The sequence below is a fragment of the Phocoena sinus genome, chromosome 15 (assembly GCF_008692025.1).
Source record: "Phocoena sinus isolate mPhoSin1 chromosome 15, mPhoSin1.pri, whole genome shotgun sequence".
In the NCBI taxonomy this organism is placed as follows: domain Eukaryota; kingdom Metazoa; phylum Chordata; class Mammalia; order Artiodactyla; family Phocoenidae; genus Phocoena; species Phocoena sinus.
In genome coordinates, this window is record NC_045777.1 from 8088208 (window position 1) to 8106003 (window position 17796).

At 46.4% G+C, this 17796-nt stretch overlaps 1 protein-coding gene across 1 annotated transcript; it reads left to right on the forward strand.

The window, feature by feature from the left end:
* The first annotated feature begins 281 nt into the window (after positions 1-281).
* On the forward strand, positions 282-17153 carry LOC116740225 (1,25-dihydroxyvitamin D(3) 24-hydroxylase, mitochondrial). Its single transcript, XM_032605626.1, has 11 exons — positions 282-954; positions 1176-1366; positions 2787-2880; positions 4720-4816; positions 7287-7378; positions 8037-8148; positions 9627-9772; positions 12491-12657; positions 16019-16097; positions 16577-16774; positions 16872-17153. The coding sequence occupies exons 1-11, from the start codon at positions 697-699 to the stop codon at positions 16980-16982; spliced, it is 1545 nt and encodes a 514-aa protein (XP_032461517.1). The 5' UTR covers positions 282-696; the 3' UTR covers positions 16983-17153.
* The last annotated feature ends 643 nt before the right edge of the window (positions 17154-17796 follow it).

Genomic DNA, 17796 nt, shown 5'->3' on the forward strand with positions numbered 1-17796 from the left:
CACGCCCGGTGAACTCCGGTTAGCGTGCCTTCCCTGGGGGATTATCTCCAGGGTGGAGTCCGCGGCGTTCCCGCCCGGAGAGCCGCGCTCCGGTCACCCGAGGCTCGGCGCCCTCGCTCACCTCGCTGACTCCATCCTACTTCCATGCACCACCCCCAACCCCGGGTCCCGCGTCCCTCCGGGCCTGGCCAGCCGTAACCCACTCCGCCCCACTTAGCGTGCTCATTGGCCACCCAGGGCCTGCCCTGTCTCCATAAATACATGGTCCCCGGGCATGGAGCATGGAGAGGGACAGGAGCAAAGCGCAGCGCCAGCAGCATCTCTTCTACCTTCCTAGACACCTCCACTTCGCTACTCCAGAGCTGTAAGTCAGACTTGCAACCAACAGGCGGACTCACGTCCTTTCCTTTCCTCTTCCAAGAGCCACCCAACTCCCGGCTGCGCTCCTCCAGCCCCTGCGGCCAGCGCTAGGCGGGCATCCGCTCCCTGAGGCTGCCGCGCGGTGCGGCGTCGAGCATCCTCGCCGAGTTCCTTTCTGCTCTCCGTCCGTCTTCCGCCCTCTCCATCACACCTGCTGCCCCTCTTTGCCTCTCTTCCGCAGAATCGTCAAGGCCCCAGCTCTCGCCGGCGCCTCTTTAGCCACCTCGCCCTTCCCAGCCCCCGCACATTCCCAAGCGCCCGGTCTCCCCCGCTGCCATGAGCTCCCCCATCGGCAAGAGCCGCTCCCTTGCCGCCTTCCTACAGGAGCTGCGCAGCCTGGGGCAGCCCCCCAGACCCGTGACATCTACGGCGTGTGCGCCCCGTCGGCCGCGGGAGGTGCCCCTCTGCCCCATGATGGAACAGGGCGAGGCGCAAGACGCGGCCGCCCTGCCCGGTCCCACCAAGTGGCCACTGCTGGGCAGTCTGCTGGAGATTCTCTGGAAAGGAGGGCTCAAGAAACAGCACGACACGCTGGTAAATGCCTCGTCGCGCCCCCAGTTCCCGTTCTGCTCCCCGCCTTGCTCTCCAAACCCTCCCCGAGGCGCGCGGTTCGGGCGCACGGTGCGCTCGGTTGTGTGTCCAGGCTGCAGCGGGCCCCGGTCCCCGAGAGGAAGGAGGCGGGGAGGAGGGAGAAGCGCTCTTGGGACTCTGCAGCGGATGCGCGCTTACTTCGCACCCTGCCCGGCCCGCTGCAGGCGGAGTACCACGAGAAATATGGCAAGATTTTCCGCATGAAGTTGGGTTCCTTCGACTCGGTGCACTTGGGCTCGCCGTGTCTGCTGGAAGCGCTCTACCGCACGGAGAGCGCGTACCCCCAGCGTCTGGAGATCAAACCGTGGAAGGCCTATCGCGACTATCGCGAGGAGGGCTACGGACTGCTGATCTTGTGAGTCCAGGAAGCAGGATGGGGTTCGGCGGCTGGAAATTGGGAAGGGACGGGAATGAGGGTTCCCTGGGGTTGGACCCTTCTAATGCAGGGAGAACACGGAAGCCCGTACCTGCTGCGGTCACGGGCTCTTGCGTGGACTAGAGTGGGTGGAGGGACGTTTGGGTTGAGTACGCAACACTTGTGTTCTTTCTGGCAAGGGGGCTGGGCCAGGTCTTTCCGTCAAAGAAATGTCCAAAAAATGGTTACGCGAATTATGATGTTTGGACTCTTGGGTGGAATGAGATTGTCAAGTTAGCGTGCCAAGGCAAACATGTTATACAAACAAAATTATCCCTTAAAATTCTGCGACCCGCCCCTCTCCCCCCTTGGTAGCTCAAACGCCAGAAGTTAACTCCTTTTGCTTTTGACAATGACCTTCCTTTGTAAAGGAAACTGTGGGAATTAGGAGATAGACCTACTTGGAAAGCTGGCATGGAGGGGTGTGGAGGTTGCATTTTAGAGAGAAATACTCTAATGTGATATGATTCCTCAGCTTTTACATTGTTAGCATTTAATACGTTAGCACTTTTTTTACCCCCAAATTATAATGCCTAATAGTCGTATTTTTCAGGATATATATAATTACTGGATTTATTTATTTATGGCTACATTGGCTTTTCGTTGCTGCGCTGCGGCTTTTTCTAGGTGTGGCTAGCGGGCTTGCTGGCTCTAGAGCATAGGCTCAGTAGTTGTGGAGCATGGGCTTAGTTGCTCTGCAGCATGTGGGATCTTCTGGGACCGGGGATCGAACCCGTGTCCCCTGCATTGGCAGGCAGATTCTTAACCACTGAGCCACCAGGGAAGTCCCTAATTACTGGAATTAAAAACGGTATTAATGCATGATGCATCACAGGCAGCGTGGTCATCTATAGAGCAAGTGCAAAAGGGTTCATGATGAGAACAGGCTTTTTACAGCTCCGGTGAATCTCTCACTGTTATTTGAAGGCAATGGCAAAATTCTAAATTTGAGGTATTCTGTGAATGTGCCTTTCAACCCAATTGAAAGGAGACAAGATTTTTTTCCTCAAACAGATCTGAGTTGCTGGTGAAGTGGGTGTTCACGTGCCCACCCTTACTGCTGGAAACAGGCCACTGGCCTCCCAGTTCAACCCCAGCGAGGGCACATCAAAAGTTCTGAACCCAAATATCTGGACTTGATCTTTCTGTGCGATCTTTGGCTCAAGGGAAAAGTGATTATTCATCGTATTGTCAAACCAGCCCCGAATATTCCAATACTAATTATTCTCTGGCTGTTTCTTGGCACGATTTTGTGTTCATTTGGTTATATAGTTTATGAAGTCAGAGAACTGGAGGTGTCTCTGCTTCTTCGTTCTTTTCCTTTCCGTTTGCTCTAAATATAATTCTGCTTCTCTCCCAGGGAAGGAGAAGACTGGCAGAGGGTCAGGAGTGCCTTTCAAAAGAAACTAATGAAACCAGTGGAAATTATGAAGCTGGACAACAAAATCAATGAGGTTTGCAGGACGGGGTTCGCTTTCCTGGTTCTTCTGGGGATGGAGGGATTTAGTGGAGCTTCAAGCCACAGCTACAAAGTGCAGAAGAAAAGGCAGGCAATTTGGATAACTCAGGAGTCTTCCTTTTCTCCTCATTCCTCTCCACATCCTCCTTCCTTATTCCCCCCTCCTTCACTCCCTTTTAAAGTAGTATTACGATAAGGGAGCAGTTACGAGCATAGACTTTGCCATTCTACAGTCCTGGTTTTGAACATCACCCCACCCCCACCAGCTATGTAACCTGACTGTACCATTTAACTTGCTCACTTTCCCAGTCTATAAACTGGGAGTAACAATTCCCACTCCATAGGTTTACTGTGAGGATTAAATGAGATAACACTATAAACTTCCTAGGTAGTGACAGCTGAGCTGGGTTTTTTAGGATGAGTAGGAGTCTGCAAGCCAGAGAAGGTGAGAAAAGGCATTCAGGCAGAGAGCATAGCCTGCTGAAAATATGGAGGCATGAGATGGTGTGTTCAGAGAACAGTACATTTAGTGCAGCTGAAGTGAAGCTTTCTCTGAAATGATGCTGGGCAGAGGGCAGGTCTTTACAATATTTTTGTGCCACGCTAAGGTTTTTAGATGTTATCCTTTAGCCAGCAGGGCCCCAAAGGGGGAAGGATTTAAACATGTAGAGGATTCTTTTTACTCCTGTTCACTCTGGGTATTTATTTTGAACTGGACCCACATAGGATCATGTAGGTGAAAGATTGCAGATTCAGAAGCTTCCAAGGGCCAGGTGATTAATATCAATGTATAAGGCCCAATAGGGATTTTAGCAAGCAGAATAGTGCATGCCCTTTCTAGAGGGGACAGCTGCCCCAGCTCTGGCAAATGCCTGCCACATGGAAATGTAGACCCAGTGTCACCAGATCTAGTAATTATTATTATTTTTTGATGACTAACGGAAAATTCATACGTTCATGGGAAATCTCTGGATTTTTTGATGGTAACAAATTCAAAGTACTTTTTAACATGCTATGTGGACAAACTAAACATGCCCATTAGTTGCACCGGTGGATTTTGTAGTCCCATATACCCTATTTCAGACCCCAGCAGAGCCACTTTTATGTGTCCAAGGGAGAGTGCCTTAGCTACTCTCTAAGCCTCAGTTTTCTCATCTGTTACCTAGGAAATGGGAGTAATGACAGTACTTTCTACCTCATGAGGTTATTTGAGGATCAGCTAAGGTAATAACACTTTGTACCATGCCTGGTTCTGTACAAGCCTCATGAAATGCAAAGCATTAGTCATCTAAAACCCTGATTGTGGAAACTGGCCTCTAGGGGCTGTATAGGACCTGTCCAAGGTGACAGAGCTGTTCAGTAAAGGCGCTGCGTCCAGAACTTATAGTTCCCTGGCTCTAAGCTTAACATGCTTAATACAACCCCAACCAGTAAGGAGACGTTTGCCTGCCCAGCTATGGAAGTGGCAAACCTCAGGGTAGCCAGAGTCCTTGAGACGTTGTCCCCACAGAGACACTGGGCTGATTCCTCCTTTGTGGTTTATTCTCCATTCTGATTAGAAGAAATGTTTTCCTTTTCTTAAATTTAGATCAAAAGCTGAAACCTAAGCTTCAGGGAGGCTGCAGGGAAAGCTCAGGAAATAACCCAGGACAAGGGTGTTGGGGCAGAAGATGAACTGCCAAGGAGAATATATAATTAGTGATGATTCAGAATGAGTAACATTATGGGCAGTGAATATACAAGGTAGCAAAACCTGAAGCTAACTTACTGAACTTGAAACTTTTGTTTTCCTTCAGTGACTGAAATGTGTCTTTGGTGATTTCTTTCTGTTAAGGTCTTGGCTGATTTTACAGGTAGAATAAGTGAGCTCTGTGATGAGCGAGGCTGCATTGAAGATTTGTACAGCGAGCTGAACAAATGGTCATTTGAAAGTAAGTTGTCTTCACATCTTGTTCATTTGGTTTTGCAAGTGATTTTGAGGACAGACATGGCCCTGTGGACAACTCTTCTGTAATCATACACCACTGCTGAGTAGGAAAGGCCATAGCAGCCCTCTTAATGCTTTCAGGCGTTTAGGTGATGCTCTACCCTCTGGACTGTTTATGCAGTCATTCAACAAACATTTATACAGCACCTGCTATGTGCCAGGCACTGTACTAGGGACACAGCAGTGAACAAAACAGGCAACATCCTTGCTCACATGGAGCTCAGATTTTAGTAGGGGTGACAATCAACTAGTAAATATATTTTAATATATACTATGCCAAGGAGTAAGGGAGTCAAGAAAGAAGATAGGTTCCTAGGTGAGGCAAGTCTGCTTGGTAAGGAGACATTTGAGGTGAGACCTAAAGGAAGGCAAGGAGCAAGCCACCGGGGTATCTCTGGGAAGCCTGTTGGGACAGTGGAGACAGGAGGTGCAAATGTCCTGGGGTGAAAGCATGAACAATGTCTTTGGGGAACTTCGAGGATGCTGGTGTGAGTGGATTATGGGGGGGAGGGGAAAGAGGAGCTGAGAAAGATTAAGCCGGGGCCTGAAAGTCCCCGCAAGAACGTTTACTTTGAGTCCGATGTTGAGCCATGGAAAGTTTCAAACAGAAGGGAGCATGGTCACTGTTTTCAAGGACCACGCTGGGAATAAAAGCAAAGCCCTGCCTTGACGTGCTCGCTGCCCAGTGGAGATGCAGGCAGGGGAACAAGGCAGCTGCAGTAGAATGTGGAGCGCTTGACTGAGGGGGTTCAAGGCTGGGGGAGAATCCTAGTGGCTGCCTCGGCTGAGCATGGTCAGGGCCGCTTCACAGAGGTGGTACCATCTCAGCCGAGGCCTGGGGGATAAGCAGGAGTTTCCCAGGTGAAAGTGAAGGAAGATGGAATGTTCCAGGCTGAAGGAACAGAGAGTGTTGTGTTGAGGAGAAAGAAGGGTGTTCTGAGTAACTGGAGCATGTCCAGCAAGGGACGAGGATGTCCAGGGCAGAGGATAGGAGGAAGCAGCGGCCAGCCCATGTCAGTCCTGTAAACCAGGGATGGGCATTTGGCTTTGAGCCCAGAGTCCCTGGGAGCAATAGGAGAGTGATGTTAGCAGGAAGGTGCCAAGGTCCGATTTGCCGGAAGGATCACTCTTGACTGCTAATGTGAGGGATTGGAGAGGGTGCCCCGGGACGGAGGCTTTTGTCCTGACCTGTCTCCCCCATCAGATAGACCTCGTTGTAAAGCTGCAGACTGTCATCTTAGCACATGAGAAAGCCCCATGCCAATAAGAAATCCACAGAAGGTGTTAAGGGAAAGAGGGAATGATTATAGAGGAGAAAAGAAGAGTATGTTTTGGAAATTGTCCACTGGAAATACCCAGATTAAGGAGTATCAAATGCATTTCTTTGCAAGTCAAAGAAAACCTGACCATGGTGGTTGACAAATTATTGTCCAGCGTGACGAGAAGTCCTGAGGAAGCCAGTCCACAGCTGGCACTCAGTGATGTCCCTGGGACCCAAGCCTGTTCTGTCTTCCTTCTCATCCATCCTGAGCTAGTTGGCTTCTTGCAGAATGGCTCCTGCCCCTCCTGGCCTCACCCCTGCATTCTAGGCAAAAACAAGAAGGAAAGAGGGAAGAGCTAAACCAGCTGTGCTTTCCCCTTTATCAAGAAAGCATAAGTGTCTCCCTTGAATCTCATTGGCCAGACCTGGGTCATGTGACTGCTTTGGCTGCTACAGGAAGCCTGGGAAATCAGGGAACAGAATTGTCTTAGATCGATCCTGACTTATTGCCTGAGGACTGATACATTGACAGCCTAAATAAAATCGGGGCTCTCTTAGGGAAGAAATGGGCAAGAATGAGTATGGAGTAGGTCATTAACAATGGCTGCTACACATGATATCAAGGGTAAACTCTGAGAAAATCAAGACATTACAGGAGAGATTCACTCATGTATAAAAATGGCTGCATCTTCACAGTGGCTTTTCTGATCAGGAGGTTCTGCAGGGGATGAGTCATTGGACCTGGAGATAATTTTAGAAAGAGAGGAGAGTAATCAGGCCCCTTTCTCTCAGAGAATTTGCTTTTCCTCTGTTCTTCGAAAAGACCTCACTTTTTTTTTTTTTTTTTTTTTTTTGCGGTATGCGGGCCTCTCACTGTTGTGGCCTCTCCCGTTGCGGAGCACAGGCTCCGGACGCGCAGACTCAGCGGCCATGGCTCACGGGCCTAGCCGCTCCGCGGCATGTGGGATCTTCCCGGACCGGGGCACGAACCCGTGTCCCCTGCATTGGCAGGCGGACTCTCAACCACTGCGCCACCAGGGAAGCCCAAGACCTCACTTTTATGGGAGACAGAATTGAGCCTTTGGTAGCCAGCTAATCATGGACGCCAGTGTCGTTGTGAATGGGTAACAGTGTTGATTATTTTAAATAACAGGCATCTGCCTTGTGCTATATGAGAAGAGATTTGGGCTCCTTCAGAAGAATGCAGGCGAAGAAGCTTTGAACTTCATCATGGCCATCAAAACAGTAAGCATCTCCTGGGTAGAGAACCTTTCCTTATAAAACGTTTATAGAACCTAACAAATGTGCATCACAGTGTTTCCCAAGAGTGGCATCCACACATATTTTATTACAGTAGTTAAGTGTTCATTTTAATATGTGTTGCATATTTTCATGAATGAATGTACATATACGTACATATAATAAAAAAAGGCACATTCAGTCGTTGTCAGGCAAGGTGAAAGTAGGTATTTCAGTTAAAGGTCAGTTGATTAAAATACTATTGCAAAGAGTCTGAAAATTTTCAGATTAAAATTTGGGGGATTGTTTAGGTTGTATGTAGAGATAGTAGACCCTGTGAAACTGGTTTTAGGAATGGCTGAAGTTTGGAAATCATTGGAAATGGAAATGGTTATGAGATTTGTATCCTTCTTTTTTTATGTTTAGGTCATAAGATCAATTTTTTTATGAAACACATCCAGTGGAAAAGCATCCCAAAGATGATTTTCATATGTCCCTGGAGGGTGGGGCCGGGGACTGGTGCTGAGAGCCCTGAGGCGTCCTTGGAATTCCGGCCTTTAGGGGAGCAAAGGGTGCAGTTGTTCAGAACGCTTCTCTCAAGGAGTGCAAGTTGTCTTTGAGAGAAAGAGAAACGGGGGTGAAAAGGCATTTGTGTTCCCCACAGATGATGAGCACGTTTGGGAGAATGATGGTCACGCCAGTCGACCTGCACAAGAGCCTCAACACCAAGGTCTGGCAGGCGCACACTCTGGCCTGGGACACCATTTTCAAATCGGGTAACGTGGCCACATGCACCTAGCAACCCTGTCTCCGGAGCTGCTGCCGGAAGGTCTGGATGATCTTGGCCTCAGCACCCCATCCTTTGATGGAGTTGCTCCTCCGGATTCTTTTGGGCTTTGCAAACTCATGAATTTGGGGATCGCCCTGGTACAGATGAATTCTAGGAAAAGGCAGGAGGTAGTTTTCTGTAGTCTTCTTGGGAACTAGGAGTGGTTAAAAACAAGAGCTTTGGAGCCAAAGATTCCTGGGTTCAAGTCCCAGCTCTGTCATTGGGTGTGGTGGCTTGGCCAAATGCACTCTTTTTCATCCTCAGTTGTCTCGCCTCTAAAATGGGTTAATAGTGGTAGTAGTAGTAGTAGTAGTAGTACGTACCTCAGTACAACTGTTTTCAGTTCTAATATAGATAACTTAAAACCAGGCATATGATCTAGTGGGAACTGTCACTGTTTCCTGCCAAGAAAATATGTAATATAATTTCTGCAAAACCTAAAAAAAACAAAACCTGGCACAGTCCAATATCTCAATGGATCAGAGCTATTTCTGCTACAGGATGAAGGGAATATTTGGTGCTAAGTATTGTTCTGAGTATACACACACACACTCATTTAATTCTCACAGAAACCCTGTAAAGTAGGGTTTTCTATTAGGCCTGAGTGATAGAACTGAGACACAAAATTAAGTAACTTTATCAAGATTGCATGCTAGGTAATGACAAAACCAGGGTTGAAGCCAGGCAGAAGATCCAACTCTAACCGCTGTGCCATTTATTGTCATCATTTTTACCATCATCACCATGATTATTATTATGGTGGTGGCTTGTATGATGGATTGAAGTGAGGGAGGTGCATGCCTAGAATGTACTTGACAAACATCACCATTACTGTCAGCATGCATGGGCACTGCACGTGTGTGTGTATGTGTGTGTTTATGTTTGGTAACAATGGTGGAGGGTTTCTCCTCTCCTCTGCTGCCAGGATTTGGGAGCCAAATCCCACTGTGCCTGTATCAGGGACCATATCTGCTAGATGCTTGGATATGGGACCAAGTTCTGATTCTGAGAACGGACCCAAATGCTACCTCTGTCTCATGATGACCTCCCTCTCCCAAGCTCTAACCTCTTCCTACTCAAAGCGTGACTGCAGACCCAGCAACAGCATCCCCTGATAGCTTGTTAGAAATCAGACTTCCAGGCCCACCCCAGACCCTAGAATCAGAATCTGTGTTTTAAGAAGATGCCCGGGGGTTTCTTGTGCACGTTAATATTTGAGAAGCCCTGCTCCTGTGGGCATTGGCCAGGGCTTGCTGACTTAACAACAAGGCAGTGTTAGCTTATCTAACAAATTGTCACATTGTCAGTTTGCCTGCAAAAACCCTTTAGATGTTGCAAGGAGAATTTGATCCTGGGTTCCATCTCACTCTTTTCCTCCTCCTCATTTTCAGCTGATTTCCTCTCCCTTTTTCTCTTCTCCAACAGTCAAATCTTGTGTCGACAACCGGTTAGAGAAATATTCTGAGCAGCCCAGTATGGATTTCATTAGTGATATTTATCACCACAATCAGCTTTCAAAGAAAGAATTGTATGCGGCTGTGACGGAGCTCCAGCTGGCTGCGGTGGAAACGGTAAGGGTGGGCCCGGTTTTAGTTTGCTAAATCAACGGGCTGTAAAATCTTTTTCATGATGCATTTTACGTAGTCATTCAACTCACCTATTCCATAAGGATTAACTGAGCATTAGCTTAGCAGACATAAAAATTCTCATACTAGAGATGTGCAGGAGACCCAGAGCACAGCCTTTGTGCTTAAACATAGGATAGAAAAATTCATGTGCTTTAGAGACAGAAATCTGGTTCAGGGTATAAGTGCCACAACAAATATGCAAAATGCGACAGGAATTAAGAAGCAGTAACATCCTACAGCACAGCAAGGTAGATAATCGAGGTTTTTAAAAACTGGATATATTTTAGGCTGTGCATGTTACCCCAAAGTGCCTAACCGTGGATGTTATTTAGTCTAGAAACATTGGAATACTCTCTGCAATTCCAATAATATTTTTTTCTGCTTAAAATTGTCAACAGAGGGAGTTTGGGAAACACTTATTTCAGTTTAAAAGAAACAGCTAATTTTGTTGTTGTTATTGTTTTTTTGCGTTACGCGGGCCTCTCACTGTTGTGGCCTCTCCGGTTGTGGAGCACAGGCTCCAGACGCGCAGGCTCAGCGGCCACGGCTCACGGGCCCAGCCGCTCTGCGGCATGTGGGATCCTCCCGGACCGGGGCATGAACCCGCATCCCCTGCATCGGCAGGCGGACTCTCAACCACTGCACCACCAGGGAAGCTCCCCCTCATGGAACTTAAGTGGTCTTGGGGCACAGATGATAGACATGTAAATAAATAATGAAATAGGATCATTTCAGATAGCGATCCAGGACCTGGAGGAAGCCATCAGGGTGAAGTCATAGAGAGGTAGGGGAGGTCGTCTCTCTCTGAGCTGTCATACTGGAGCTGACACTGGAATAACGAGAAGGAGCCAGCTAAGGGAAGAGCTGGTGGAAGACCACTCCAAGTAGAGGAAACAGCACATGCCAAGGCCCTGGGCAGAAAGAAGGATGGACTGGAGAACTGGCACATGTGGTTGGAGTTGACAGGGGAGAAGACGATGGGCCCTGTTAACCAGGAGCCTTTGTGAGGCATTTGGATTTATTGCACCTGTGATGGAAATCTCTTGGAGTGTTTTAAACAAGGGAGGAACTTAATCAGATTGATGTTTTGTAAAGTGGGCTTTGGCTGGTGGGTGGATAATGGACCTAGCAGAGAGAGAGTGGAAGCAGCAAGGCCAGCTCGCTATGAGATGTGTCTCCTCCATGGAGGTCAAGCCGGGATACTTTGTGCCCATGAGGTTTCTCAGGCCACTTCCCCTCCATTCAGCCCCTGCAGTTATCCTAAAAGGCCAGGGCTATCTTACAAGGCTTTGGTGAAAGCTACAGTTATCTGCCTTTTGGAAACTCTATTTGGTACTTGTGGTAAGGGACCCACTGATACGGTTCAATCTGTTTCTTTTTTTAGTCCTGGCTATTCTGAAAGTCACATTTGGAAAATCAGAGAAATTTGAAAGTGTATCTAATTTGGTGGCTATGCCCTCTTCCTGTTTTGTAAATTGGACTCTTGTAATAATGACATCCACGGTTTATTTGCAGCTGAGGCTGGCAGTCCTCTGACAGGAAGAAGGCTACTTGGAGGCATCTTCTTCCAAAAATAATAAATACCATTGGCTCCAAATTGTCCTGCACTTGGCTCATTTATGTGAGTGGCACATAGCACTTAGCAAAAGCGTCTTCATGTCTGCAGAGAGGACACAATGACCATTTTTATGGGAATATTTGGCTTAAATTAGACAAAAATAGGCCTAAAGACACATACATAAGACTACCAGTGGTGAGTATTATGAAGCTAAAAGCTGCACTGGTTGTTTCTGCCAGTATTTTTTCTCTTCTCATTGCCTTTGGAAAGGAAATAAAGGATGCCACTTAAAAGGCCATGAGTCTTTGTCAGAAATTGTGGCTGTTTCTTTGAAATACTCAACTTGACGCTAGAATTTCTTATTTTGGTGTTGGCCGCCTCCTACCAGGGCTCTTTCCTTAAGGCTGAAACCCTGGGTACAGATAATGCCTTTTTATTTTTGTGGTAACTTTTGAGGGTGTGGCAAAAAAAATCTTTCTGTTAAATTCCAGGAATGCAACTTCTTGTGCATTTGCATTGCAAAATTTAAAAAAAAAAAAAAACACTTTTATTAGCAACACTCTTAGGCTCTCTCCCCATTCAATTTTCATATTTTTTTTATATTAAACAATTAACAAATTTCATTGTGAGATAATTATAGAGTCACATGCAATTCTAAGAAAAAAATAGAGAGGATTCCTTAATCCTTCACCAAGTTTCCCTCAATGGTAACATGTGCATAAGATAAACTGTTATCACAACCCGGAAATTGATACTGTTGCAATCGTCCATCCGACTCTCATTGGGCCAGTTCTACATGCCCTCATTTGTGTTCAATTTTTGTACCAAACTATATTTTGCGTCCTAATGCAGCTGATTATTTAAAGAATTCTACTTTGATTCCCTCAGGAAATAAGCAATTATTCATTGATGTGTTTTAGAAACTAAATCTGACTTTTCATACAGGGCATTTGTTTGAAGCACAGCCAAGAAGGACATGTACAAAGGCGTCACTCCTAATGTTTTCATGATGAGGTGGTAGGCATCACCTTTGGTTCAGCTCATATTGGTTTTAAGGCAGTTTATTTGCAGAAAACTCAAGTTTATGTCCATTTGGCTTTCAGACAGCAAACAGCTTAATGTGGATCCTCTTCAATTTGTCTCGTAATCCCCACGTGCAACAAAAGCTTCTTAAGGAGATTCAGAGTGTACTGCCTAAGAATCAGAGGCCACGGGCAGAGGATTTGAGGAATATGCCATATTTAAAAGCCTGTCTGAAAGAATCTATGCGGTAAGAACACGTGCCTAAGCCAATATGAATATGTCAGAAGGCTGTTCTCTGCAACACATAATAAGGGGTGCCTTCCCACAGTTGATTCGTAAACATTTACCAAGCTACAAAAAAAAAGGGGGCTTTGGACCATATTCCTTTCCTATTACTCATTTCTGTGCTCGGCCCCGGGCGTCCCCGGGAGTCCCGACCAGCAGGACAAATCCTTGTGAGTCCGAGGAGGAACCTGTAGGGGTTGAAAAGAGAAGAAGGGGCAGGAGACGCGAAAGAATGGAGGCAAGACAAAATCCTGATCAAGCCTCAAACTTTTATTGCTGCAGTAGCTGTATTTATACAGTACAGAGAAAGGGGGGCGGGATCCAGAATAAGGGAAGTACTTGGCAAATTATCATTGGTGCTGCGTGCGCGGGCTTTCGTTTTAGGCGCGGGCTTTTATCTCATTAAGCAGGAAGAGAAGCAGGATGTCGGCCATCTTCTAATGGCGAAAACTTCTTGGCTCCCAACATCTCTTCCCTTTTTATTTCTTTTAAGGAGGTGGGCATTAACCGAGTGAGGGAGTAGTGACCTGAATCCTCCCGTGGACAATGTATGTGTGTCCACCATTGCTGGCTCTTGGTATCTTTTGGGGAGGAGAGGCAGAGCCAAGAATAGTCTTAGATACTGAAGCCAAAAACAATGTTTAGATACCAACCTCTTTCATAATTCAGGTATACTCACAGGGAATAACAGAGATTACCTTATGTATAAAGGTTTTCCCTTGTGCATGCTTTGCTGTCACACTCAACTCGGTACCCATACCCTCCCATCAAAGAGGGGGGTAGGCATGTCTCTGTCTCATGCCGCTCCAGTGGAGGGGCAGCCAGAATCATCTTTTGGTTCTGCTTCAGGTTAAATTCTGAGGCAAGTGTGGAGGGGGTTCAGCCTGGCTGACAACCAGCAAAGATGACAGGATCAGGGTCACAACGGATAGTCCTTGTTGTCTTTGTCGTCTTTTCAATGCCAAGAGGATCTCCATCTTTTTCTGAAAAGGAAAAGAAATACAATCTCAGGGAAAAGGGCCCTGGATAATTTTCATTATTTCATAGAATTTATAGGTTTAATAAGACGCTCGGGCAGCCAACGTCTGGGTGAGGGGAACTTGTCCAGATTTTTGAGGAACAAACCGAATCGCCCCTTGGTTCGGTTCCAAGGAAGGGGCCAGGGGCTGGCCCCGTGAAAAGTTTCCCTGTTTTTTGGGGAGTAGTTGGCCATTTATGTCCGTTTTTGAATAACATTCCGAAGACCAATGTTTGCCTCTTTTACAGCGAGGACAAACGGTGGTGGGAGGAGCTCGGGATTGATGTTGGGGTTGTTGTGGGTTAGCCTTTGATGACTGTCCTTGTCTATATAGTGGACAATCCCGGGCAAAGTGTCCAGGTTGTTTGCAATTATAGCAAGTTTTTTGTTGTTTGTCTAGGGCGGATGTGTCTTTAAATAAAATCTTTTAGGGCGGCTCCTATTGCAAGACCAACAGAATGGGAGGGACCAATTCCGGAACACAATTTAATATAATCAGCAAGGCTACCACCACGATGAGCCCGAAGGGCAGCCTGGCAGGCCGGATTAGCATTTTCATAAGCTAAATGTTTAACAAAGGCGTTATCAGTTTCACTGTCGCCCACCAGACGTTCGGTGGCGTCCGTGAGGCGGCTAATAAACTCACAATAAGGCTCTTCTGGTCCCTGGCGAATTTTCGCCAAGGAAGTTGTGGCCGAACCCTTAGGCGGAAGGCGGCGCCAGGCCTTAAGGCCAGCATTTTGTATTTGAGCCAACAGACCAGGGGGAAAAGCAGCCTGAGCCTCATTGGAATCATAGGGGCTGCTTTAAGAATTGTTTCTCCGGTCTCAACAACCTTTTGGATATCGGGGTCAAAAAAAATGACCCATAAGAATCTCTCTAATTAAATTCCAATATGAAAATGCAGTCACAGGTACTTTAGAAGGCCCAAAAGTCTTATAATAATCATTTAAACAATCTCCTACACGATTCCAACATTTTTTATCTATCGTCCCTTCTTGTGGGAACCATGGGCAAACATCAGACAAAAATATAAAAAAAAAATCACGCAAATCTTTTTTTCTAGCCTTAATCTTTCGCATCTTGAGGGAATCCTCGATCCCCTGAAGAAAGAGTTCGTGGGAACTCAATTCCTGTCCCATTTTTAAGCTCCACTTACCTTACTCTCTACCGGTCACAACTGCCGAAGGGCGGCTAGTCCTCCGGGGACCTAATCGAGCCGCACTTTCGAGTTCACTCTCGCGGCGGCTCAGTGGGTGCCTGGCCAGGCGTTCGTAAGCGTGCTACCTCCGTTAGGATCCGTTCCTCGTGCCCCACGTTGGGCGCCAATTGTGCTCGGCCCCGGGCGTCCCCGGGAGTCCCGACCAGCAGGACAAATCCTTGTGAGTCCGAGGAGGAACCTGTAGGGGTTGAAAAGAGAAGAAGGGTCAGGAGACGCGAAAGAATGGAGGCAAGAAAATCCTGATCAAGCCTCAAACTTTTATTGCTGCAGTAGCTGTATTTATACAGTACAGAGAAAGGGGGGCGGGATCCAGAATAAGGGAAGTACTTGGCAAATTATCATTGGTGCTGCGTGCGCGGGCTTTCGTTTTAGGCGCGGGCTTTTATCTCATTAAGCAGGAAGAGAAGCAGGATGTCGGCCATCTTCTAATGGCGAAAACTTCTTGGCTCCCAACACATTTCCTAAATCATTTGGGCAAATTCTATTAAATCTTGGAAAGTCAGAGTCTTGCCCTTTACATCAGTAATCATACTACTCTAATGGCCGCTATGAGCAATAATTAAGATTAGGGGCACGATTGAAGGATGTGAGATGAAACCTCAGCAAGGAACCATATTATTATATAAGACATAGAGACACCTTTGGTTTTGAGCCTCTGTATAAAATGTTCTTTGAAAATTCTTTTTCTGGAAAACAAAGCTCACAATGTCTTTGGGTCAGAAGGAAATATCTTTAACTTCATGAAGCGTAGTTAGGAGAAACCGAGAACAAACAACAAGCTTGAGGGCGAAGCATGTCAATGTACACACTTGAACGTGTACGGGGAATGAAACCGAACAAACACTATTAACAGCTATGAAGCAGGCTTATACTTGGGGGTTGAACCAACACAATAAGATAAAGAATATAAACAAGAGGTGTAAATATTGGGAAGAAAGAGACAGAACTTCTTTGTAAAGAGTTGGGATCATGTTCCTTTTTTGAGAACTCAGGCAGCAACTATTTATTTAACCAGAATCTGCATTCCCTTGAGCTAGAACTTGGTCCGTGCCCACTTAGACATCTCTGATTTTGTTTTTTCAGGCTTACCCCGAGTGTGCCATTTACAACTCGGACTCTTGACAAAGCAATGGTTCTGGGGGAATATGCTTTACCCAAAGGAGTAAGTAGAATTTGTACAGTCTGTACCTTACCCTTTTCAAATATCCATCAGATCTCCCTGAACGTTTCTACTGGGAGAGCATTCATTTTGGAAATGTGTAGATTGCAGTATATAGTTGACGTGTTGTGTAGTCTAGCATTAGGAATAATGGTCTTCTGTCTCCATCGACAGACCTGGATTCAAGTATAGCCTTGAGTGAGTTACATAACCTCTGCGAGTGTCAGTCTTCTCATCTGTAGAATGGGAATAATAAAACCTACCACATGGGATTGTTGTGAGAATGTGATGTAAAATTTTAAAGTTCATGACCTATTTATTGTGCCAGTATCACCCGGCACATTGCAAGCACTCAATACATGTTGGCATTCATCATTATTATACATTTGTGGGTTACTTTCCCATTTGTAAGGTGATGGCTTTTGTAAATTTTGCGATTCAAACGTTTTCTTTAAGTGCTTTGTGTTTCTGTGTGTTTTTAGACAGTATTGATGCTAAATACGCATGTGTTGGGGTCCAATGAGGAAAATTTTGAAGATTCAAGTCAGTTTAGACCCGAACGATGGCTTCAAGACAAGAAAAAGATCAACCCTTTTGCCCATCTTCCATTTGGCATTGGGAAAAGAATGTGCATTGGTCGCCGATTAGCCGAGCTCCAGCTGCACTTGGCTCTCTGCTGGGTAAGACCCTGATGGGATTTCTGCAGCTGTATTCTGGGCTATTCCTCAAGGCAGGAGAAGAGGGGTGATTCTGCTTTTTTGTGCTTCTGTGTTCCAGATCGTCCGCAAATATGACATCGTGGCCACAGACAAGGAGCCTGTGGAGATGCTGCACTTGGGCATCCTGGTACCCAGCCGACAGCTCCCCATTGCTTTCTACCAGAGATAGGAGGCCTCAGGTGAGCATCTGGGGTGTGGAGAATGGCCAAGAGGTGAGCCAAGCTTGGAAGTCAACCATACTTGGCTTGGAGTCCCTGCTCACTGTTGGTTCACTGGGTGACCTTGAACAGTTACTTAACCTTTCTGCCTTCACATTTTTTTTTCGTTTGTAAAATGGGGACCAAAATAGTATCCATCCAGAAAGATGATATGAATACAAAATACCTAGCCCAGAGCCTGGCATCAACTAAGTGCTCCAAGATGCAAGCTGCTTGTCATGGTTTTTGCATGTGAATATCGGGGTGGGGGGCAAACTTTTTCTGTAAAGGACCAGTTGGCAAATATTTTAGGCTTTGCAGGACATAAGGTCTCTCTCACATCCACTTTACTCCACCTCAGGGCAGCCTCAGACAACTGGTCAATGAATAGGTGTGACTATTGTATTAGTTTTCTATTGTTGCCATAACAAATTACTAAAACTTGTATTAAATAGCACACATTTATTATTTTATCATTCTATAGGTCAGAAATTCAACACAGCTCTTGCCAGGATAGAATCAAGTTGTCATTTGGCAGGGCTGTGTTCCTTTCTGAAAGCTCTAGGTGTTCCCTTACAAATTTCCATTGTTGGCAGAATTTAGTTTCTTATGGCTGTAAGACTGAGGTTTCTGTTTTCTTGCATCAACTAACAGTTATTCTCAGCTCCTAGAGGCCACCATTCCTTGGTTCGTGACCTCTTCCTCCATCTTCAAAGCCAACTAGCCTCTAGGCTTCAAATCCCTCATCCTTCTTCTATTGCATCTCTCAGACAGGATATCATTCAG